The sequence below is a fragment of the Haliotis rufescens genome, unplaced genomic scaffold, assembly GCF_023055435.1.
Source record: "Haliotis rufescens isolate VD_foot unplaced genomic scaffold, xgHalRufe1.0.p SCAF_2, whole genome shotgun sequence".
Lineage (NCBI taxonomy): Eukaryota > Metazoa > Mollusca > Gastropoda > Lepetellida > Haliotidae > Haliotis > Haliotis rufescens.
This window is the reverse complement of record NW_025963890.1, coordinates 24,289,957-24,316,420: the sequence shown is the minus strand read 5'-3', so window position 1 is coordinate 24,316,420 and position 26,464 is coordinate 24,289,957. Positions and strand designations below refer to the sequence as shown.

Here is a 26,464-nt window from a genome sequence, read left to right as displayed (position 1 = left end):
ATGTGTTTTGTTGAAAAGCTTTGTTAAATTGGAACCCTTCCAGATCTTTAATTTTTCTTGATAAATATCAAGTCAAAAATTAAAAACAAGCCATTGCATTCAGCATGGTGACATTTACTGCGTACACAAATAATGGCTTTTGAAGTGGTATGACAAATATGATAAGGAAAAACAGTTGAAAAATGTTTTCCTACCTGTGAGGTTTCATGATCCAGTGTTTGTGTGTTTCAGAGCTCAGTCAGCTGTTTCCAGACAGAAATCTGCAAAGGTGCCAGCAAGTCGTCCAGTCTCTGCTTTGTCTGATTCATCTGATTCCTGGGAGTCTGCCTCAGTGATGTCTGACCGTCTGTCCCCCCGACACACAGCACGTCCAGTGTCAGGCCGGCCATCCTCTAGTATGCTGTCCCCCCGCCGCACAGCAAGACCTGTGTCTCCTTCCAACAGGCTGTCCCCTACCACTCCAGCACGCCCAACCTCTGCAGCTTCAGTGAAGAGTTCGTCCACAGTGTCAGAGTTCACCGGAGGCCGGAGAATGGAGGCACTGCTTCAGGCACTGCACCACGAGAGATCATCAGGTGGCTTCTTCAGAAAATTTGTTGAGAGAGGTAAAAATAAGGTAAGAAATGAAATATTTTGTACAAACAAGTCAGTTTAGAAAAGTAAAAGCCAGAAACTGATGGCTCACAGGACAGTCTTGCATCACTTACAGAAATCCCCTAAATCCAAGAAAAAGTTAATTTTGTTAATGCTGACTTTTGTGGTGCCAGAGTTTACATGTTTTTCTAGCAATCATTTTTGTGGCAGTTTGAATATATAAAGAATACAGATACATACAGAATACATGTGGATTGTGTACCTTATTGCTGTGGCTGATGTTGCTTTTCTAGCTGTGGCTGTCGGCGCTGGACTTCTGGCGTGAAGTGCAGGAATACCACCTTCTGTTCTACACGGATGTCATCGACCACTACATGCTGGAGAAGAAGGCTCATGTAAGTGGCCCTGTGAGATGAAGGGAGAGGGTTAGGGTCACACACTTTGCATAGAGGTTCATTGACACAATAACACACACAGCCAATTGGTGAGTGTTATGTGATAATTGACAGTTTGTGATGGCCAGTTGATGAGTTTTGTGTGAATTGACGGTTTGTGACCACAGTTGGGGTAAATGGCCATGTTCCTACAGGGGTTGCTTCCCTTTTCCTACATCTTTCAATATTCAAATGATACAGAATACAGATCACAGATAAAGAAACCAGAATATTGGAGAAATTATGATGTGTGGTTCATACACTATAATATCAAGAACAAATGTGAAGAAATGTAAGCTGAAGAGTTTTACAATGTTGTCCCTGTTTATCCCCAGGCTGTGTACTCCCAGTATGTTGTTCGAGGGGCAATGTACGACATCGGTTGTTCTGGACCAATCAGAGATGAGATATACCGCTGTCTGGACCCTCCATATGAGGAACTATTTGATGCAGCAGAAGAGCACTCCTTGGCAATCCTGTACGACGCCTGGCTCTACAACCTGAACGATGACGTGAAGACCTACAGCAAGGTAGGTACACATGTCCCACAGACTGGCTGACAGTGCCCTGCTTTCATCACACTATGTCCTGACCATGAGTATCATTGTTCCTTCATCTTGGAGTTTAGGAGATAAGGTGATGAACCTGTATCATCATGAATGAATGTATTCAATGGTGAAGTAATGTGGCGGCTTGTTATGCCTGGTACCCAGTTCTGCTTCCTCACAATATTATTGGAATAAGCTAAAAGCTTTCACAAAAGTAACCTCACTCACTCCCTCACTACTGAATGAATGCATCTCTTTCTGTTGTCTGCATGTAGCATGTTCTACATGTTCAAGCCCCGTGTCAGTCACACCACATACACAAAGTACAGGTCACCTAGACATGCATTTGTACATCAGGAAACAAGCAGGTCGGACCAATAAACCCATTTCACCAGATATGTCCTAGAGAGTATCAGATTACTTGCATACCCATGAAGATCTGGGGTACAATAGGTCTTCAGCAACCCATGCTTACCGTAAAAGGCGACTATGCTTGCAGTAAGAGGCGACTAACAGAATCGGGTGGTCAGGCTCGCTGACTTGGTTGATGCATGTAATTGTATCCTAATTGGGTAGATTGTTGCTCATGATATCAATCACTGGATTGTCTGGTCCAGACTCAATTATTTACAGACCACCAACATTAGGCTGGAATATTGCTGAGTGCAGCGTTAAATAACAAACAAACAAACAAACAAACAAACAAACAGATTACTTAATATATAGTCCAAGAGCATGTCAAGAAATCAATCACAGCCTCATGACTGTCACCGTGGACATGTGAACAGCCTGTCACAGGGTCTGCCATCGACTTATGAGGGGTTTTCACAAACATTAACTGTCGTACATTTTCTGCCTGTAGGTGGAGCTGATTGATGTGAAGCGCCACCTGGAGACCCGGTCCAAGTATGTGCTACACCTACAGAAGCGAGGCCTCATCAAGGAGGTCAGTGGGAGTTGGTCAATGTTTGGTCAACTACATGAACAGTCAGGTTGGGTTTAACCTCCACAAGAGCACTGTGCGTTTGAAATCCAATCAGCGCTAATTAACTGTTAACTGTTGGCTTCCATTTGTCCATTGCAAATCACCTATCAGTGCCAATTAACTGTTGGTTTCCACCTGTGTTATCTTATTACTTTTGTTGTCCTTAGAGGTACATATATACTACTCAAAAGAAGTTAAGGATCACCCAATTATTTTCTATTACTATAGTTAATCTCTCATGCCATTACAGATTAACAATAGTAATTTGAAAGAATCTGCTGATCCTTAACTTCTTTTGAGTAGTATATATATTCTCTGCCTCTTGCATTTATTCACCTTTTGAAGGAGTAAGTAGATACTCCGAAACATTGTGTTCCTCATAATGTACAAGTTGACATCCTTAAATTCTCTTCCTTATGTGTATCACTTCTAAATGTCATTCAAAGACTATGTATTAATGTTTAGGTGAAGAAAAAGCAAGTCTTTTTTTATGAAACAATATGAAGCTAAAGCAAATATTTTATGGACTCTTCTTTTGCTTCATCCCAAGTTGGTGAAACAGGGAGAGGTGTGTTTCAACTATATGAAAGACAGGGAATGATTGACATGTAGAGAGTAATATCACATACAGGTGCTGTTCAATGGTGACATTGCGCTGATATATTTCAGCGCGTGTTGACCCCTGATGACCCCATGGAAGGCTTCGAGGACCCTGTATATGATGATAGTCTCTTGGAGAACATTCCCCCTGATTTCCGAGACTACACTCTGGAGAAGCTGATACACAACCGTATTGAGCTGGAACACTTCCGCCAGTTCCTCGCGGACAACTACGCCAGCATGGACCTGATGTGTTGGATGGACACTGAGGCATGGCGGAGAATTACACACTCGGATGAGAAGAAGCGGGATCAGAAAGCCAAGGAGATCAAAACAAAATACCTTAACAAGAAATACTTCTTCGGCCCTAACAGTCCTGCTGGGAAGGAGGGTCAAGATAAGGTGAGCTAACACCCATTATTGACACTATCGTCACCAATTTGAAGAACAAACCATTTAGTTCTTGAATAACTTGATAAGAAAGAAACTTGTTTTGGAACAAGATGAGCATTCAGTGAATCAGTATTTTGGAGGAAAGGAGCTCCTTACTGTAGCATCATTTCAGACTGCACAAATCTTGGTCAGAATCAGAAATTTCAGTGGGCTGATGAAACTGATCGCAAATGTTAATACCATGCAACTGTAGGAGGGCGTGGAGTCAGCTTGCTGACAGGGTTAACCCTTTGGTCATGTGGACAAGGCATCTGACCCAGTCAGCAAGCTATTTAGAAAGTGGAAGTAGAGGTAAAACAATACTTGCACACATATTTCATTCATTAATGTGAAGTGTTAGAATATATTTTAGCAATAACCTATGATTGTTTAGCCCATTTAGATATAAATAAAATGATAAAGAACCTACATTTTACATTACATTACATTACATTACATTACATTACATCATCAGTATAACTGATTGTGGACATATAACTCACCTGAGTTAAGATGACAACTTTACTCTATGCTGATCTGTGCAGTTCTGTCATGTGGTGAGAGAGTACGCAGGGTACTCCCAGACTGTAACCAACCAGTACTCTAGGTCTGTGATCAGCTGTACACCCAGACTGTAACCAACCAGTACTCTAGGTCTGTGATCAGCTGTACACCCAGACTGTAACCAACCAGTACTCTAGGTCTGTGATCAGCTGTACACCCAGACTGTAACCAACCAGTACTCTAGGTCTGTGATCAGTTGTACACCCAGACTGTAACCAACCAGTACTCTAGGTCTGTGATCAGCTGTACACCCAGACTGTAACCAACCAGTACTCTAGGTCTGTGATCAGCTGTACACCCAGACTGTAACCAACCAGTACTCTAGGTCTGTGATCAGCTGTACTCCCAGACTGTAACCAACCAGTACTCTAGGTCTGTGATCAGCTGTACACCCAGACTGTAACTAACCAGTACTCTAGGTCTGTGATCAGCTGTACACCCAGACTGTAACCAACCAGTACTCTAGGTCTGTGATCAGCTGTACACCCAGACTGTAACCAACTAGTACTCTAGGTCTGTGATCAGCTGTACTCCCAGACTGTAACCAACCAGTACTCTAGGCCTGTGATCAGCTGTACACCTAGACTGTAACCAACCAGTACTCTAGGTCTGTGATCAGCTGTGATCCCAGACTGTAAGCAGCCAGTACTCTAGGTCTGTGATCAGCTGTACACCCAGACTGTAACCAACCAGTACTCTAGGTCTGTGATCAGCTGTACACCCAGACTGTAACCAACAAGTTCTCCAGGCCTGTGATCAGCTGTACACCCAGACTGTAGCCAACCAGTACTCTAGGTCTGTGATCAGCTGTACACCCAGACTGTAACCAACCAGTACTCTAGGTCTGTGATCAGCTGTACACCCAGACTGTAACCAACCAGTACTCTATGCCTGTGATCAGCTGTACACCCAGACTGTAACCAACCAGTACTCTAGGTCTGTGATCAGCTGTACTCACAGACTGTAACCCACCAGTACTCTAGGTCTGTGATCAGCTGTACACCCAGACTGTAACCAACCAGTACTCTATGCCTGTGATCAGCTGTACACCCAGACTGTAACCAACCAGTACTCTAGGTCTGTGATCAGCTGTACACCCAGACTGTAACCAACCAGTACTCTAGGTCTGTGATCAGCTGTACACCCAGACTGTAACCAACCAGTACTCTAGGTCTGTGATCAGTTGTACACCCAGACTGTAACCAACCAGTACTCTAGGTCTGTGATCAGCTGTACACCCAGACTGTAACCAACCAGTACTCTAGGTCTGTGATCAGCTGTACACCCAGACTGTAACCAACCAGTACTCTAGGTCTGTGATCAGCTGTACTCCCAGACTGTAACCAACCAGTACTCTAGGTCTGTGATCAGCTGTACTCCCAGACTGTAACCAACCAGTACTCTAGGTCTGTGATCAGCTGTACACCCAGACTGTAACTAACCAGTACTCTAGGTCTGTGATCAGCTGTACACCCAGACTGTAACCAACAAGTTCTCTAGGTCTGTGATCAGCTGTACACCCAGACTGTAACCAACTAGTACTCTAGGTCTGTGATCAGCTGTACTCCCAGACTGTAACCAACCAGTACTCTAGGCCTGTGATCAGCTGTACACCTAGACTGTAACCAACCAGTACTCTAGGTCTGTGATCAGCTGTGCTCCCAGACTGTAAGCAGCCAGTCAGAGAAGATGGGTTCTCTGTAAAAGGGGTTAACAGTGGCCACAGACTACACACAAAGTGTATTTCATCAATTAATATTTTTGCGTTGTTACTTTATGTTTACTTGTTTATTGTTACTTTGATTTTTAAAGTTTTTTGCATACGTAACAGTTAGGTTTTTTAATCCATTTAAGATGTAGAGTCAAATAAATTAATATCCAATTTCATGTCATGACTGTGGCTTTTGGCTCCACTGGTGCCTTATAAATTTATTTATTTTAAACATTTGATCACATCATTGCCTACATACAATAGCTGTTATCGAAATAGAGTAACTGTACTTTGTTATAGACTGTACCAGATTCTCACTGTTTATCCTCTACAATCAGCCAAGCATTGATGATGGGAGCTCCATGTAAATGATGACTATCTCCAGTTGGTGATGAGATAGCTGGCCAATTACATGCATACGTCCTGTTGATATCATCAGCAGTGACAGATATCCCTTCCTCCTCTGATGACATGATACCTTGCTATCCCATCTGTCACTGCTAACAACACCTTGCAGGTGAAGGTATTCACTAACAACATATCTGTTCTCACCTCGACCCTGCCAGACAGGCACCCTGTCAGTTAGGATGACAGGAGTTACCCCCCTTAGACCATGCCCTGCCTGCCAGTTTTTCTGTGGGTAATTGCCATATCCAATGTGTGAGGAAATGTGGCCCAGCTGCAGAAACCACCAGTAAGAAAAGGATGTGTTTTCTTTGTAAACAGTGGCAACTGGTGTAAATATTTATTCACATAAGGGATTCAAAGTGAAGGAAATAGGTCTTATATACTAGAATGCATGCAATTTTGAACAGTGTTGACAACATGAAATGTTTGGCAGTGATATTTCGTCGGGACAAAGTATGTGTGTTCTCCTATATTGTCACTGACTGAGTCGTGGCATTTCCTGCAGCCAGTTACTGACATTTGCTAGAAGAGAAAAACACTAGCTGCTTGATATTTCTGCCAGATCTTTGAAGGATCTCGGAACCAATTTTCGACCCCAAGGAGTCAATCATTACTTGTGTGAATGTTGAGCTTGTTGACATTGGCTTGTCTCTCTCCAGAAGTTCATGCAGGCCACGGCAGTTATATTCCATTACCAGAACATGGAGCCTCAGTCATTCATGTACATTCAGGCTGTTTGTCATGAAGAGGCAATATGTATTCAGGTGTATTGCTAACTATAGGAGCCTCCTGTCCACACTGCATTGCAGAGTGAATGTGTTGCTGAGGTGTACAATGGTTGTAACATTGTAGTTGTGACTATATAAATGAGAGACATTTTCACGGCAGTATTATCATGAGTGCAGGGTTTAGAAATAAGGGGAGAGCAGTCTTGGAAGCTTCCCTCTGTCTGTTGTCATCTCATAAGGATTGGCTGTCATACATCATGCACACTCTTATTCATTTGTTGTCAGTCAAATTTATTTGTGTTTAACTAATAAAGATATTTTTATCCAACATTCCACTGTTATTCTATGGAGACAAAGCAATCTAACTTTATAAACAGGCCTGTAGAAGGGGGTGGGGTCTGTTGGGGCATACATCTTGTATACGTTAACAATTTTATCAACAAATTTTCACAAGGAGAAATTTGCTCAACCCTGCCACCCTGTATCTACATACATACAGGGTATTTGCTGTGAAACTGAATTTCAAAATCAATATAAGGTGATATACATATGTTGAGATTTAATAAAATGCTTTTTAGTTTTGTGTTTGAGCTACAAAAATATGTATTATATTTTCATCACCGGTCGGGTTGGGTAGCCTAGTGGTTAAAGCGTTCGCTCGTCATGCCGATGACCTTGGTTCAATTCCCGACATGGGTACACTGTGTGACACCTATTTCTGGTGTTCCCCCACCGTGATATTGCTGGAATATTGCTAAAAGTGGTGTAAAACCATACTCACTCACTCATACAAATAGTTGCATCAAAATCTCATGTCTTTCAATTTCTAATTTACACAATCACTTAAAGGCAGCTCTTCCCCTGTTTTTCTGAAGAATTCATTTTTGAATGGTGTACTGTGACATTTTCCACACAATCAACAATGATCAAGAGCTGATAGATAAAATATATACCCAATCAACCATAGCTTGAAATAATGCAGACAAGTTTATGAGAAAGCATATGTAGCATGTCTATTTTGGTAACTTGAAATGTGCACTCTACTTCCACAAATATTCTCTAATATTCCACAATATCATGGCGGGGGACACCAGAAATGGGCTTCACACATTGTACTCATGAGTGGAATTGAACCCGGGTCTTTGACATGACGAGCAAAAGCTTCAACCACTAGCCTCATCGTGCAGATGTGTTAAAACATGCAGTGTAAACACTTTCTTTAGTGATGTTTGGTTTGATCCAGTTGATAATATTGTTTTGAGAATACATTGTATATCTGTGAATGTGAGTGATGCGTGGGTCTAACTAAAGAGTTGGTTCTCCTGAAGGGGTGTCACCACTACGTCAATGCAGCAATATTATTCTGAAAGGATATGATGTGTGATACCCACTGAACTGTTTCACACATGGATCTACATGTAGTAATTTATATTTAATATATTTAATTTCAGGTGCACATCTAAGGTATTTCGCAAACACGGAATTTGCTATTGTATTTATGATAGAAATACTTATGTTGCCACTCCAGCTTTATCTGAAATAAATTATAGATTGAAATGAGATATTTTTATTTCAAATATGAACAAGATATTCAGAAATTTTCAAACCTTTTTAATAGTTTTTTTTTCAACATGAAAATTTACGCAAAATAATCACCAAGAACAAAGTATCGCGATGCATATTATATCAGGAGATTGCGACGTATTGCAACAACCCAACTTCCCAGGCTTATGATACAGCGCCCATTTCTGGTGTCCCCCGCTGTGATATTGCTGGAATATTGCTAAAAGCGGCGTAAAACCATACTTACTCACTCACTCACTATGATATACTGGTAGCTGTAACACCATGGTGGACAGGAACTGTTTTTGACACTGCTACCTTCTGAGAAAAAAAAGAAAACAAAGTAGGCCTGGGCACCTGGTCATTGTGGAAAATTGCATCTGAAGAGAAACCACTCTTAGCGTGGTATTTATAGTGATGTTCTATATAAGATTCATGTAATGATTTGGCCTTTGAGGAAGTAATAAAATGCAATTAGAAAGACACGATGATCTGCAGGTATCAAAGGACATCAATATGACATACCAGTACTTTCCAAACAGAAATTATTTGTCAATTTATGCCAACTGAACTCACCATGGTATACTGCGTGTGCAATATCGGTGAAATAATTTAATCATTAAGTAATTTGATATATCAACCAGCCATTTTGGATTGGCAACAGCTCAGGCAAAATGTGTTAGGAAAGTCAAGCAAAAAAAAATGATATCTCACTTTGTGAATAGTCAATGTATCATTTGTTTTTAAGAAAGAAGATATAAAACATGTGTATGCATGAGCCAAACCCAGCAATATGTGTATAGGTTGTGATAAACTTTGATATGTAGACTTAATTCATTGAAGTTGTCAGTCTGGACTGTGTCCATGTTTAGCATACCCGTATTCTACCTGTGAAACAACAGCAGAAGGACCCTATGGCAAGTGATCTTAGTACAGCTATTATATGCTTAAACTACAATATAACCAGTCTGAATATGGAGATTGCCCTGTGCAAGAGTCCCTTTGACTCTTGGTTCATTCCCATGTTTGTGTGATGGTTAAGTCTTACATTCTATTTTGTAAAATGTATTTTTAAGAACTAATTGATATCACATCTACGCTGTCTTTTATATCTCGTATGTAGTTACAAGTGTAGTCATCGTTGGGGATCCTGGGTAAGAATGTAGGTCCCCAGCAACCTATGCTTGCCGACTAAGTGGATAGGGTGGTCTGACTCGGTGACGTGATCTATTGCATGTCATTGTAAGATCATGATGTCAATCTATGGATTGTCTAGTCCAGACTTCATTATTTACAGACCGCCATATTGCGAAGTGGTGTTAACAGAGAGACAAACAAATAAACAAAGATATAGTCCTTTCTTTATTAGCTCTCATGGTACTTGGTAATGTGATCTTATGTCATGGCACATTATCCCTCATCCATCCCTCATCCGGACCATCATCCATCCGTTTTCCACATCTCCCCTAAAACCTCTATACCAATCAGAATTCTTTAATTGGGCATAGGTAATCACCGCAATGATCTCTTAAACTGTTTCACACAGATTTTTATCTAATTTAAACAGGCATAATGAAATATTGTTTGTCCAGGTGATATGTTTAGCAAATTTGGATATGGGGCTCTACATTGGCCAGTGATTTCCCACATCTAAAGCCACTTTATATGATGGAGACATGCACAGTATATTATCCAAATAATAGTGTTTGTAAACTTTGAAGAATTTTAATCTGATTTTGAAAATGGCCGTCATGGTGGCCATTTTTAAAATGTCAGTTTGGCTGACTGCTCCAATTATATTCACGTATCTCTGTGTAAATTTATCTAATTAAATACATCAAATGTGGGTACAAACAATATGTGTGTATTTGACCTTTGGACCTTTGGCGATGTTTCATCTGTATGTTTTTTCTTCAAAACTCTATAATTTTGCAGAGATGAAAAACAGTTACGTGGGCTTCAGAGTTTTGTGATTCCAACTTATTCATTGTTTCTTTTTCATAGTTTTCATGACTAAGTTGTGTACTTACTTTTAGTTCCCCTGTGAAACTAAATGCTGTTCTCATCTCTTGATGAAAATCAGTTTGATTCAAGTAAGAAGTTTTCAAAGTATGTTAATTTCATTTTCGTGAAGATTTTCAAAATGACTTGAGGGATGCTGAAATTTTCTCTGAAATTCTCCAAAGTTTGAGAATTCCTGACAGTGATTACCAGCTGTTGACAATAGAGGGAAAAAAGCTGTTCTGGCGGTACACCAGCAGCTGTAGAGTTTCTGTCCAAACACAAGATTTCCTGCTGGATGACGGTTTGTGTTAACACGAGCAACAGTTGTGCATGCACCACACGGCACACTTCCAATACAGCCTCGCTTTTTGGACTTACAATAACAGTGAGAATCCCCTTTCCAACTCGACACATTGAACAACAGGGTGGAGAGGACTGGCCACACTATCACATCACCTCAGTCTTACACAAACACACATAATAGCCTGGGAAAACTTTACTAACATCCAAACAAAAAAATAGCAGATTCTTAAAAAAATGAACAATAATTCAAATGATAGCATTGATTCAACAGATGTAGATACCAAGGTGAACACAGTCATTGTTCCAGTAAGATTTAATGTTGAGGAAACAAATGCAACTCGAATGTTGGGACGCGATTTTGTTATTATTTATATCTGTCCTGGTATGAAGTTCTATAAAATTCACAAAGAATCATCCGTTTAATGCTTGGCTATTGTTTGTCAATTGTGATTGATTATTCTTCCTATCAGCTATGCATTCTGAGTGAGAAGGTAAGTATATGGAGTCTTGCTGCATGTCGTGGAAGATATTCATTTGCAGTTACATTCAGTCACCTTCAAACACTGCTTGTAATGTCCTGGAATCCAAACGTTTGTTTCACCCTAGAACACTTCAGTCCACTCAAGATTGTATTAGTACAAACCATTTTTTATTTTTTAGAAAATTGACCTGTTAAAACCTCCCAGTTTGAACTGTTCAGGAAATATTCCAATATGTTGACTATATCGAGCCATTATAGTTGATTCAGGTATGTGGAATGGTCATTCTAAAGTCATTTTGAGATCATTAGTAGAACGTTTTGTGTTTATTAGAACACCTTCAAGGTTATCATTAACCAGCTGAACATTTGTCATGAACCATGTCATTAATCCAAGAGAAAGTAGTTATGGAAATATGATATTTAATCACCATAAAACCATCAAAGTCATTTGTGTGTAATAATCTGCTGGTGAAATAACACATGTAACATAATGTCCACAATTAATGAAACAATGGTACAGAATTATCTTGGACATTTGCTGCATGAGCTAATTGTTGTGTCTGTTTGTTGCAGGTAATGGCTGCAGGAGGTGGGTGGGGCAAGTTACTGGATGACCGACCCCCCAACTCTGTCATCCTGGAGGCACAAAAGTATGTGAGGGAACGTCTAGAGAGAAAATGGCTGCCTCTGTTCCTTGTGACCCCAGAGTTCGAGGAGAGACAGCGTCCACGCACTGGCATGGATGATGTAGTTGATGATGTCCTGGTGCAGAAGCGGAGACGCTCACAGGCCCTGTCTAAGGTACAGCTCAGTTCACACCCACCCATGCAGCTCTTTCACAATAGTGCGCAAGTTGTCTCCCTTGGATTACCCAAATAAACACTGATTGCCAAAAGAATGCTGAGGACAAGAAAAGGGGTTTTAAAAAATTGATTTTGGGGAGGTGGACGTTATATATCGCTCAAATAAATATTTTTCTTGAGGAAAACCTATCCCACGTAGCTCATGTACACATCTAATGGAAACAGATTCCAAACCTATACTTTTGACATTTTACTGTTTTTTGTTTGGACAGAAGACTTTGTTTGCTTGCTCTGCACTTTGTTGCAAGACCTCACAAATATCTTTAATCAACTGTTACTAATCATAAACACTAACCCAAAATTCATAGGTTTTTTATAGATACCCGGTAAATAAGGTATTGTTCTTGCGCTGATTTCATTGTTGTTCAGGACAAAGAGACATTGTGTAAGTACAACAAATAGAAACTGAGACCAACAAACATTTGTTCGATGATGCTATAAAATAGGCACAGATCACAGATTATACGCCCAGTACCCACTTACCTTTTAAAGGTGAACAAATTGTTTTACTGTTTTTTTTGTCTGACATTTAACTAATATTTGAAAACAAATACTCAAATATGGCATTTATTTCCTCCTACATGCAAAGATATGAGGCATCATCATACTTAAGGCACCCCCAGCGAAAGTATTACCCCAAAATAGATCCACTTAAGTAAAGATTTCACAAGAAAGTTGTCCCCAAGCTCCATCTGATCATGTGACACCCTCACAACAGTCTCTTGAACAAAACATCACTTTGATGAACTTGGCGAAATAACTGTGCACGTAGAATGCAATGCAACAATGTTGACATGTTTAACTTGGATGGTGGTACAAAAACCTAAGTATTTTCATGTAACAGACAATGTGCCTACAGGTCAGTAGTCTTATGTGCCAATGTATGCCCAGTGTAGGCCATTTAATCAGAGTTGTCTACTAAATTAGGAAACTATCTTTTGGTAATGATGGTAACATGGGATGTTGCCTGTTTCTCAAACTTGTTTATGACAAGGCTTTGAAGTACAAGCAGCCCAGATTAATCAGGTTGTCCATTATGAGGGCAGAAGCGGCGAACCCACAACGATCCAGGTTAGAATAGGTCTCTCTCACACACACACACACACACACACACACACACACACACACACAGATACACATGCATGCACGTCACTATATAAGTGTTATTATCTTGGACGCGACGTTATACCCAATTTCCCCTCACCTCACCTCACCTCATATCCCAATTGTGTAGATCAATGTTCATGATGTCAATCACAGGATTGTCTGGTCCAGATTCAATTATTTACTGACCGCTGTCATATAGCTGGAATATTGCTGAGTGCAGCATTAAACAACGACACAAGTGACCACCTTTCTGTCTCCGTCTAAACTCAGGTGAGCAGTATCAGCAGAAGAATGAGATGCCATCAGAATGTTTCATTAAGCATCACAATCAAAGATGGAACCATCATCTTGGCACTTGCATATTTTTTTTAAGAGTAAGCCATCTACATTGTTTACTGAATAAAAAGAACTGCAAATGCATGTAATGGACTGATAATTCATCTTCACTCACATCCATCTTAAAAGGTTTACATGACGTGCATATGTATAAACGTATAGGCCTTAGATGGAGTTATGCTTTGTGTTTGAAAACAGTATCATAAAGAGTGATAAAATAAATACAGAGTCCTTTGCTTGACAAAGCTTTAATATTTGTTAAACATGCTTGACAGATTATTTTCATACAGCCTTTTCATTATGGTCTACAAGTGATGAAACGCAAGCAGAGAGACGAGCAAAAAGAAGTTCAGAGAAATGTTTGAACACATGTACAACTTGTTAATGTCTTCGGTATTCATAAGCATGATGATAGACATGAGCACAGCTCACGTAAACACAGTGTACACTATGTGTACTCCTCCCTCCAGTCAGCTTTGTTATTGTTTCACGTGCACATTGCATGCAGCCCTCAAAGATAAACACCCAAACAGCTATAAAGATTATCGGAGTAGCATAAAGCTTGCCTAATTGTCTTTTATCTTGAGCTGTTTCACCATCAGAAGATCCCACGGCACTGCCCCAGGCTCATTAAAATCTTGGCGATTCCCAGCTCCGCAGCAAACCTCGTGCAGCGTCAGAATGATGATGGAAACATCACAGTCGCACTTTCATACTCCCTGCAACTAAACTTTACACGAACATTATTTGTAAAAGGGTTATCTTTTAAAAAGGCTCGGGGTATTTATTGTTCTTCTATTTGCATTTTATTATGACCATTATGAATAAGCCTTGTGGATTTTTTGTCAGCTCCGAGTTTAACGTTCTTTAGACCGTGTGTTTATTTTCATAAGTGAATAATTTCCCTGACAAATATTTTCATTTCCTTTTGTCAAAAGATATGTTCGTTGATAAAATGCCTTCTTTTGAAGTTGGAAAAAAGACTCTGGTAGAACCCTCAATTTCCTTTTGAAAAACAGGAAATATTTAAAGATGGGTGTTACGGCTAGTTGTCCTTTATGGTGGAATAAATATTTGACTTGTCGTCACCATCATCTTATAAGCTTATATCTTCTGGAAAATAGTTTATTGTTCTGAAAGAAATCAGTCCTTAATAAACCATTGTAAGATTTCTGAAAGGACCACTACATAATGTTACAATTGTTGCTTAGGGTATTGCTCCAATTTGTTTCCAAATACAGTCAAGCCTCTGTACAATTACAACCTAAGTTACTGTTGGCAATGTGTCCAAAACAGAATTTTGCAGTATCTTCTTCTTAGCAACTTTGATGACTCTTTACACAATGCTCACTTCAGTGACAACCCACTATAGTGAGAGTGAGTGAATGAATAAGGTTTTATGCCACTGGTAATCCAGTAATAACAAAGCAATACCTGAGTGAGAAAACACCAGGGTACACAAACCTGGGTCTTTAGCAGGATGAGCAAACACTTTCACCACGAGGCCAACCCACCTCCCCAAACACAATGGTGTGAACATTTAGTAAGACTAATATGTGACTTGCTGCATAGTGATCAGATTATATTAGAAATAACATGTCCCTAGAAAATTGGATGTTTTTATCTTATCAAATCAGTAGAGAGGTGTTTGGGTGTATGTTGAGATATTTTCCTTGAGGCCATCTGTTGTTGGTATCCATGATGCAGTGTTTTTTGATGATGTTGAATGGAATGCCTTAAGTGTTTCTGTAACTACATGAATCTGAGAATATGAAGGCTTTTTACCTACATGCAACAGCCATTTCCGGCTGCATATGAGAGAGTGGTCGTGTGTTGAAGCGGCATGGGGCGGGGTATCCTGACAACACTCTGGGGGCCCATCACTATCAGTAAGTCAATCTTCACTTCATGATGCTTCAAACCCCTGACATATCAGACAATTGCAGCTCTGTAAACCCCTGACATATCAGACAAATTGCAGCCAGCGAAACCCCTGGCATATCCAACTTCCACTCATGCTAGATCAGTGTTTACAACCATTCAGAAGGGGCTGCTCAAAATGGCAGTGAAAATGATTGGAATTTTGATCAGACAAGTGTTGGTGTACATATGTGATCCTGGGAATAATGAAGATTGTAACACTTGTGTGGATGTGTGGAGCATTTCCGTTATGTGCCGACTGTGGTGCTGTTCTTGGAGCAACCTGGCTGTCCTCCTTGGGCCAAACTCTGTGTGTTTAAATACACATGCTCTTCAGTGGAGGGGCAGCGCCAGGAGCTATCACCCACGCCCTTGTAACATTCACACATGTGCAGAGTTGTAATGGCCACAATACAGGCACACCCCTTTGATGTTCAAACATGTTGACTGTTGAAGTTACCCAAATATACACACCTACTGTTTTAAATTTCCATCATGACCTGCATACAACCACGCATTGTGACACACGATCATGTGACCTGCATACAACCATGCATCTTGACACTCCGTCATGTGACCTGCATGCAACCATGCATCTTGACACTCGATCATATGACCTGCATACAATCACGCATCTTGACACTCCGTCATGTGACCTGCATGCAACCATGCATCTTGACACTCGATCATATGACCTGCATACAATCACGCATCTTGACACTCCGTCATGTGACCTGCATACAACCATGCATCTTGACACTCGATCATATGACCTGCATACAACCACACATCTTGACACTCGATCATGCGACCTGTATTGAACCATGCATCTTGAAGCTCCGTCCGTCATGTGACCTGCATATAACCGCCCATCTTGACACTCCGTCATGTAACCTGCATACAACCACGCATCTTGACACTCCGTCATGTGACCTGCAAGCAACCATGCATCTTGACACTCGATCATATGACCTGCATACAATCACGCATCTTGACACTCCGTCATGTGACCTGCATGCAACCATGCATCTTGACACTCGATCATATGACCTGCATACAATCACGCATCTTGACACTCCGTCATGTGACCTGCATACAACCATGCATCTTGACACTCGATCATATGACCTGCATACAACCACACATCTTGACACTCGATCATGCGACCTGTATTGAACCATGCATCTTGAAGCTCCGTCCGTCATGTGACCTGCATATAACCGCCCATCTTGACACTCCGTCATGTAACCTGCATACAACCACGCATCTTGACACTCGATCATGTGACCTGCATACAACCATGCATCTTGACACTCAGTCATGTGACCTGCATACAACCAAGCATCTTGACACTCTGTCATGTGACCTGCATACAACCATGCATCTTGACACTCGATCAAGCAACTTGTATTGAACCATGCATCTTGACACTCGATCATGCGACCTGTATTGAACCATGCATCTTGACACTCCATCATGCGACCTGTATTGACCTATGCATCTTGACACTCCGTCATGTGACCTGTATTGACCCATGCATCTTGACACTCGATCATGTGACCTGTATTGAACCATGCATCTTGACACTCAACCATGTAACCTGCATACAACCACGCATCTTGACACTCGATCATGTAACCTGCATACAACCACGCATCTTGACACTCGATCATGTGACCTGCATACAACCATGCATCTTGACACTCAGTCATGTGACCTGCATACAACCACGCATCTTGACACTCGATCATGTGACCTGCATACAACCGCCCATCTTGACACTCCGTCATATGACCTGCATGCAACCATGCATCTTGACACTCCATCATGTGACCTGCATACAACCATGCATCTTGACACTCGATCAAGCAACTTGTATTGAACCATGCATCTTGACACTCGATCATGCGACCTGTATTGAACCATGCATCTTGACACTCCATCATGCGACCTGTATTGACCTATGCATCTTGACACTCCGTCATGTGACCTGTGTTGACCCATGCATCTTGACACTCGATCATGTGACCTGTTTTGAACCATGCATCTTGACACTCAACCATGTAACCTGCATACAACCACGCATCTTGACACTCGATCATGTAACCTGCATACAACCACGCATCTTGACACTCGATCATGTGACCTGAATACAACCATGCATCTTGACACTCAGTCATATGACCTGCATACAACCACGCATCTTGACACTCGATCATGTGACCTGCATACAACCGCCCATCTTGACACTCCGTCATATGACCTGCATACAACCATGCATCTTGACACTCTGTCATATGACCTGCATACAACCATGCATCTTGACACTCGATCATGTGACCTGAATACAAAAAATGCATCTTGACACTCTGTCATGTGACCTGCATACAAAAAATGCATCTTGACACTCGATCATGTGACCTGCATACAACCGCCCATCTTGACACTCCATCATATGACCTTCATACAACCAAGCATCTTGACACTCGATCATGTGACCTGAATACAAAAATGCATCTTGACACTCAGTCATGTGACCTGCATACAACCATGCATCTTGACACTCAGTCATGTGACCTTAATACAACAAAAATGCATCTTGACATCTTGTTTATGAGAAACTATTCAAGAGACCCACTGCCACTCTACTTGTGGGTCAAGAATTCTGAATGAAGATGGCTGGATAGATTCCCGTGTACAACAGGGTAACCATTGTTCATGTATGGTGCTGGAGTGCCCGCTCCAGACATTCAGATGGTTTACAGCCACATTCATCAAACAGGCCTTCACACAGAAATATGTCTCTCACTTCAGTTGTGACATTTGCATCCTAAATATTGTCTAAACAAGGTGTCAGCTTATACCTAAAATATTATCCCAGAGCATTTTTGGTGTATTATTTCAGCCTTGGGGTGTTTTGAAAATGCATATTTGTGTGAGTTTTAAATATTGAGATTACATGATGGACAGATGACTACTCTTTTGATGAGGAGGTGCTCACAATATGGCCTTGTGTCTGTCGGTAGTTGAAATGTTAAGAAAATCTCATTTATGTGCAGCCAATGAGCAATACAAACGATGACCTTATGTTAGGTAGTGGTTTGTGTTAGACTCGCTCTCATCCAACTTCCAAAGGGAATTGCTCAAAAAATGTCAAAGCAATCCCAGGAGAAACTCTGGCTGATCCTAATCAGGCGACACATGGCATGCACATGGGATGAGTTAATCCACCAGTATTTGTAACCATATCACTAATACTACAAACAACTGGAACAGTTAGAGACAACTTTTGGTATAAATATTTCTGCCGAGAGCCAGACTCGGTTTCCTTCTCAATGATCTTTTCTTTGCTTGAAAAAACAAACAGTTCCTGCAAAGTGTACAGTGTTATCAGAGAGTGCCTCGCCATGCCCCGTCCTTCTGTCCCCTCTTCAGGGGGTATAAACCCACTGTTCCCAATGTCAGCATTTCACAGTTTCCATGGAGACAGCTTGGCATTTCAGTTAAACATAAGGAATTTCATGCTTGGTTGAAGTGGAAAATAACTCTTCAGAAGGCATGTTTTATTGCCTTAGTTTTTGTCCTACCTTATTACCTTGGAAAAACAACAACATTGATACCATATAAACTCTTATTACCCAGATCTTTGACAAACTTCAATCTTGGATTTTTGATTATCATCCAAATAGTTTATGATTTTGTGTTTTAGAGCTGTATCCATCACATATGCAATCTACAAAATTTCCGACTTAATTAGACCAAAATACGTTCAAGAATGTGTGAATACTCAAGCAGCTATCCCATGAAAATGTGTAACTTCATAAACACATTCTTTCTGCTAGATTTCTGACGTTGATGGATGTACCTCCAACAATAAGCCTGATTTCTTGCAGGTTCTGTGTAGTTGTCAACGTTAGTTCCATCAGTTCCTTGCATTTGAAAAACTGCAAATTAAACCCTCATTTAGCTACAGTGCTGCAGATGACATGACATGAGAGACTATAAATCACTGGCTTCTTACTCTGTGTTCAATTCTCTCCATAAGAAATACTAGTTAACATTACTACTGTCATGAGCATATATGAAGTATCTCTCTCCATTGATACTTTTTATTTTCTGAATATTTCATTTTTCTTTCCCAAATTATGTAAAATTAAGTATACTAAATCATATATTTGTATTATTTAAGAGTTGTACTTTTCCAAAACTTTCTCTTTGTCCTGGTATTAGATATTTATTAAGTGTCTCTTGCAAGTTCCCACGAAGTCATAAGAAATATTTGAAATGTGTGGGAGGTTGATCAAAAGGAATCAAATCCCACCATATGGCGGAACACTGGGTATATACTGTATATACTGTATAATTGATATACACAAGCATCATTTATGACTTATTACATTTTAGGAGGGGAAAGTATTTTGTTTCTAAATGAAAGATGAATGTGGTTTTTTTCATAATAAAGAACAATAGTCACATTTCCAATATGTTTAATGGTATAAAAACTGCTGTCTTCACTGAGACTTTCTGAAGCAGTGGATTCAGGTACCAGATGATTGGAGAATGATGGGACTCTCTGCATGTTTCCAGCTTCTTGAAAGTCGGTGGATCTCATCATCTAACGAGATTCTGACGTTCCGCAAGGCTCTGATGAACCCAGTAACGTCCCTCCAGTTCAGGAGATACGTGTCAATAAAGGGAGACAACCTGGAAAATGATGTTCTTTTCTGGCTCGAAGTTCAGAAATACAAAGTGAGTTTACCTGAGAATGAACACTCCATACATACAATGCAGCCAATGACTTCAAATCTTGTACACAAATTATAAGTATTACATGGCACTGACCTGATAATCATTACTTATTCATTTTTATACATAATAGTTGTATATTTTACATAGGAACACAGTGGATATTTAATAAACGGTAATATATATTGTTTTCAAATAGATTTGACGAATATTGTCATCATTTGTCAGAGGAGTTTGTGATAGTATTTGACCTGTGTTGCAGGAGCTTCACCATGCAAACACAGATGACAGCCTGATTCTGCAGAAGATCAACGCCATCATCAACTGCTTCATCGACTCGCAGATCCCCCCAAGTCTGCAGGTGGACATCCCAACAGAACTCGCCGACAAGATCCTGGACAGGAAGTATGAGAAGGGGCCGTACCTATTCCGGGAAGCCCAGGTAACTTATCAATAATTCCTCTCCAGGTGCCTGCAAGCATGGGATGCATTTCTTAAAATCAATAACAGGTCACCAACTGTCTTCCTCTAATGCCATGTCTCGTAGAACGTAGTCCTATGTCGTGGTGCTCCTGTACATGTGGAGAACAGGACCCAGCAGGGTTGGAACTGTCAGATACTCAGGTGTCTCTTTGTGTAAATTGTTAGCAAGAACAATTTGTTATGCATTTAATTTACATATTTTACAGTTTCTGAGGAAGGTGTCAAAATGAAAGTTTAAAAAGATATTGAATAACTATACAGACAGGTAGATGATTAAAAACATATTTTAATCAAAAGCCGCACTTGTAAATTATTTGATTTTCAGAATTTAGGCTAAGCTCCTCCATGAACACAAAAGTAAATCATCTGTTCCAGGTTCTAGACCTAACTTAAAAACAAATATAGATATTAACAGATGTCTATCTGCTACATGGAGATTCCAGGTTGGAACTGGTCCCCAGAAACCTATGCTTGTCACCCCCAGTGTTACAGGGTACTAAAGAATCAAAGTTCAATAAATACATGGAGAGTATGTGGACAGAGCTACTAGTTTGCCCTCTGGATACAATACGCAAAATATATATTTAAGAACACACGTTTGGATTTGCCATTAGACATGAATTATGATAATGAAGATGGCAAGACTCTTGTGTATATTAAAATCATTCAAAGCTGTACTTCAAGCTATTTAATAATGTACGGACTAATGCTCGTATTGTTAAGTGAAGTGAAGCAAGAAAAAGTATTCAATTATTTGCTTGTTTGACATTTGGAGTTTTTTCAGGCAGACAGATTATAGGTTGGTGTTACCCCGAGTATGTGATGTTGGACACACAGAGTGGGCACCACACTCACACAGGCTTCAGTTAATGGGGTTTAATGGAAGACAGATTATAGATTGGTGTTACCCCGAGTATGTGATGTTGGACACACAGTGTGGGCACCACACTCACACAGGCTTCAGTTAATGGGGTTTAATGGAAGACAGATTATAGATTGGTGTTACCCCGAGTATGTGATGTTGGACACACAGAGTGGGCACCACACTCACACAGGCTTCAGTTAATGGGGTTTAATGGAAGACAGATTATAGATTGGTGTTACCCCGAGTATGTGATGTTGGACACACAGAGTGGGCACCACACTCACACAGGCTTCAGTTAATGGGGTTTAATGGAAGACAGATTATAGATTGGTGTTACCCCGAGTATGTGATGTTGGACACACAGAGTGGGCACCACACTCACACAGGCTTCAGTTAATGGGGTTTAATGGAAGACAGATTATAGGTTGGTGTTACCCCGAGTATGTGATGTTGGACACACATATTTCTAGTGACCAACAGCGTCATGCACATGTCACATATCCCAGCACAACAGTATGTAATCTACGGAAAAATCCACAGAACATGGCTCAATCAATCCTGGTCTATAAAAGTAATTGAATCCATGTACTGACTATATAAGTTTCCATTGCAGTGTTCGCTCTTTAAACGGTTCAGTTAATGCCATATTAGCTGCCACGCGATACCTTCATAATGTATATTGCCAGAGAGAAGACGTTTCCAAGAAAGGTATTATTTCTGCCTTTTGAAACATCAAACAACAACTTCTATAAAAAGTCAAAATGGATGCCATTTGAGACAGTTGCTTGAATGAAAACATTTGGCAGTGACTTCCATCTTGAGGTCACTGTGTTTGTTTATTTGACATGTTGGAAATTGAAAATTAAAGCTAAATTTTGTTATTGTTGTGAACACCTGGTCATGAATTTCTTGTTGAATCAACTGAGTGGAACTAACTCGAAGAGCATGTGCGCACTGAGTCACTGAGAAACAAAATAACAAGCTGTTTGGGTTGTCTCTTGCGGGACTCTTTTCACAGTAATATTATCAATATCTAGTTTATGTGGAGATATTTGAGATTTTCTAATTGAAATATAGGGTAACTAAACTGAAATAACAAAGTGCTGAATTTCAACATGGCATTGACAATTAGCTGGGTTGATGTAGCAAGTAAGTTAATGAAAACTGTTTTAAGATTTCTACTGCATACTTTAAAGAAATGCCAGTTTGGGTCTTAATGGTGCAGCAGTGTATCTACTGCAGAGTGTATGTTGTGAACATTTCTGTGCAATGCCTGCTTCATCACCATTAGGTTCAGTACAGCAGTGATGGTGAGAAGTGAAGACCCATTTAGGGCCCATTTAGGACTACAGAACTGTTAAACTTAGACCCCAACTTTACATGACTGCAGAAACAAGTAAAGAAACTGGCTACTAGAGCATCTGATGTGTATACAGTATGTGTTGCTGAAATGTACAACTCCTATGTCTGTATCAGCTGTCAACACTCTCATGTCAATTTCAGCTGACCGTGTTCAGAATTCTCTTCAGTCAGTGGAACGACTTCTGTGAATTTAGAGCCAACCTGACTGAAGAAAAAATCCTACCTACAATTGAGAGAAGACGACGGCATGCCAAATCCCGACAGAAGAGAAATCGTCGAGAAATTGAAGAAAAAGCTTCAAAGGTGATTACACACTCCTTGCACCAATATAAATTCAAAATAAAAATTTAGTAATTTCTATGGTGAGATATAAAATGATGATATAATCCCTGGGTTTAGCAGGGAGAGATATTGACTGATAAAACTATTTTAGATGAATCCAAAATTAGGAATTTTAAGATTAATTTTGTTTTACTATTCATCAATTTCATGCAATTATTTTTATGAATAAGATGTTGAAAAGGATTATTTCCAAAATAAATGAAAACATTGCTGATATTTTAGTGTGTTGATGCAGGATGAGACGACTAAATATTCATCATATTCATCAGTCCTCCAGCATTGAATGTCAGGCATGCTTGTCTGGCTGGATGAGAAACTACATTTACAAAGAAAATACTAACAGTGTTTTATGACTGACCTGCATCAGAACATGGGTCAATGGCAATAACAAACGTATAAACAGTTCTTTGAGCACAACTGTGACCATTAAACATAAAAGATCAATATTATTTATGACTCATCTGTAATTAGCCCCAAGATAGTGAGAGAAAACATTGTGTGCGTGATACAAGATAGGACTCATTATGTAAGTCTCATTTCCATATAAAGTGTCATGTGATCATGTCCTATGTTGCTGTCCTGTGTCATGCTGTGTCTTCCTGTGTCCTCATTGTTCTGTGTCCCTCTGTGTCCATATTGTCCTGTGTCCTTCTGTGTCCTAATTGTCCTGTGTCCTTCTGTGTCCTAATTGTCCTGTGTCCTTCTGTGTCCTAATTGTCCTGTGTCCTTCTGTGTCCTAATTGTCCTGTGTCCTTCTGTGTCCATATTGTCCTGTGTCCTTCTGTGCCCATATTGTCCTGTGTCCTTCTGTGTCCATATTGTCCTGTGTCCTTCTGTGCCCATATTGTCCTGTGTCCTTCTGTGTCCTAATTGTCCTGTGTCCTTCTGTGCCCATATTGTCCTGTGTCCTTCTGTGTCCATATTGTCCTGTGTCCTTCTGTGTCCATATTGTCCTGTGTCCTTCTGTGTCCATATTGTCCTGTGTCCTTCTGTGTCCTAATTGTCCTGTGTCCTTCTGTGTCCTAATTGTCCTGTGTCCTTCTGTGTCCTAATTGTCCTGTGTCCTTCTGTGTCCTAATTGTCCTGTGTCCTTCGGTGCCCATGTTGTCCTGTGTCCTTCTATGTCCTAATTGTCCTGTGTCCTTCTGTGTCCTAATTGTCCTGTGTCCTTCTGTGTCCATATTGTCCTGTGTCCTTCTGTGTCCATATTGTCCTGTGTCCTTCTGTGTCCATATTGTCCTGTGTCCTTCTGTGTCCATATTGTCCTGTGTCCTTCTGTGTCCATATTGTCCTGTGTCCTTCTGTGTCCATATTGTCCTGTGTCCTTCTGTGTCCTAATTGTCCTGTGTCCTTCTGTGTCCATATTGTCCTGTGTCCTTCTGTGTCCATATTGTCCTGTGTCCTTCTGTGTCCTCATTGCCCTATGTCCTTCTGTGTCCATATTGTCCTGTGTCCTTCTGTGTTATCATTGTCCTGTGTCCATATTGTCCTGTGTCCTTCTGTGTTATCATTGTCCTGTGTCCATATTGTCCTGTGTCCTTCTGTGTCCTCATTGTCCTGTGTGCTACTATGCCATCATTGTCCTCATAGTCCTGTGTCCTTCTGTGTCCTCATTGTCCTGTGTCCTTCATGTCCTGTGTTGGCCTGCTGGGTTTTTAGATGAAGGGTATACCAGGTACAAGGCACCTGCAGTGTAGGCTGGAGGATCTAACAACGGAGAGGAATTTACCTTATACAAGCATCTTTGAAATGTTAATAATATTGAAATCAATTTACATTTTAATTATCCTGTAAGTTTCTTAAATCCAACTCATTGTGAATGTTCACACATAGATTGACATTGGTGGCATATTTAACAGGGTTCAAAATCATTTGAAATTCCAAATGTTATAGAATGATGTTCCAGCTTTGTTAAGAGTAGTGGGAGATTTTTGTGATGTGATGTGATATGAATTCCCCAAAACACTGACGCTCCTAACTGGTGTTTTAAATCTTAGAAGTATAGTTCCTAGCAAAGTTCCTCAAAGTGGTATGTTAGAGACTGCCTCCATGGTCTAGTGGTAGAGCATCTGCCCGGAGAGTTGAAGACTGGGGTTCGATCATACCAAAATACTGCATCATACCAGAAGACATTATAAGATGTTACTCTTCCTGGCACTGGGCATTAATTAAAGGGGCTAAAACAAGGTCTGGTTGGCACAGAGTCTGTATACTGTGTCTGAGTGGGGTATTCATGTTAAACTGTGGCATGGAAGCTTGGTGGGCTAACATCATAAAATTGGAATTAGTCCGGACTAGTTCAAGCAGCCCCCCACACACACATCTTGAATACGAAGTGAAACTCCATTTCACCTCACAGTTATACTGGCCCACATATACACCGTCAACAAAATGGTGATTGTGTGAATTATACAATTTGAGTAATATTACAGCCATATAGAAATACAGAACATAATGAGACATTATGGAATTACATATCAGAAGAAATGAGAAGAATGTGTTGAGAGATGTTGACTATATTCCAAGTCGCACGCTGACATTACAGAGCACAATCTGTCTGCTCCAGTTCCCAGTCCCACCAGACTGGCACATCATGCTGCCGCTATTGGCTTCAGGCAGTTGTTTTCTCTTTTAAAGTTCAAGGAAAACTGTTTACTTGCAGATATTATTCTAGAAAACATCTCTAAAGGATGAGGATTAATGGCCAAGTTGTATAAGAATGTTAAGTAATGATGAAACTCGGGTTCTGCTAGATAGCTCAGAAGAAAAATATTTTGAAAACTTTGTGAAATAGAGATAGGGTACATCAACAATGTGCGCTGGCAGTAAATGTATGCCTCTTTTGTCTGTGTGCGCATCAAAATAGGACTGTGTTTTCTGACTGATGTCATATGATTCTGTATAATAACCTAGTCAGCATTTCTTTATGGAAGTCTTTGTTTTATAATATATGTTACTTAAAGCATAAACCTGTGTTTGAAAGAAAATTAAGTTCTTTTGGAATATATCTTTCGTAACTAAAGTTTGACAAAGACGTGTAAGGTTTGTCCTTTTCAAATCAAATTAAAACACGTCTGATTAAGTC

At 40.3% G+C, this 26,464-nt stretch overlaps 1 protein-coding gene across 5 annotated transcripts in view; it reads left to right on the top strand.

Moving 5' to 3' along the window:
• Window positions 1-26,464, top strand: part of LOC124146186 (regulator of G-protein signaling 22-like) — a 135,949-nt gene that overhangs the window by 72,712 nt on the left and 36,773 nt on the right. For 4 of the 5 annotated variants that reach the window (XM_046516352.2, XM_046516349.2, XM_046516351.2 and 1 more), the window contains 10 exons: window positions 232-616; window positions 888-989; window positions 1,364-1,558; window positions 2,439-2,522; window positions 3,231-3,563; window positions 11,345-11,365; window positions 11,929-12,156; window positions 20,169-20,330; window positions 20,590-20,769; window positions 23,179-23,340. In XM_046516352.2, the coding sequence (XP_046372308.2) occupies window positions 232-616; window positions 888-989; window positions 1,364-1,558; window positions 2,439-2,522; window positions 3,231-3,563; window positions 11,345-11,365; window positions 11,929-12,156; window positions 20,169-20,330; window positions 20,590-20,769; window positions 23,179-23,340 (1,852 nt within the window). The remainder of the gene's footprint in view (window positions 1-231; window positions 617-887; window positions 990-1,363; window positions 1,559-2,438; window positions 2,523-3,230; window positions 3,564-11,344; window positions 11,366-11,928; window positions 12,157-20,168; window positions 20,331-20,589; window positions 20,770-23,178; window positions 23,341-26,464) is intronic. The other variant, XM_046516350.2, reaches the window with a different exon arrangement.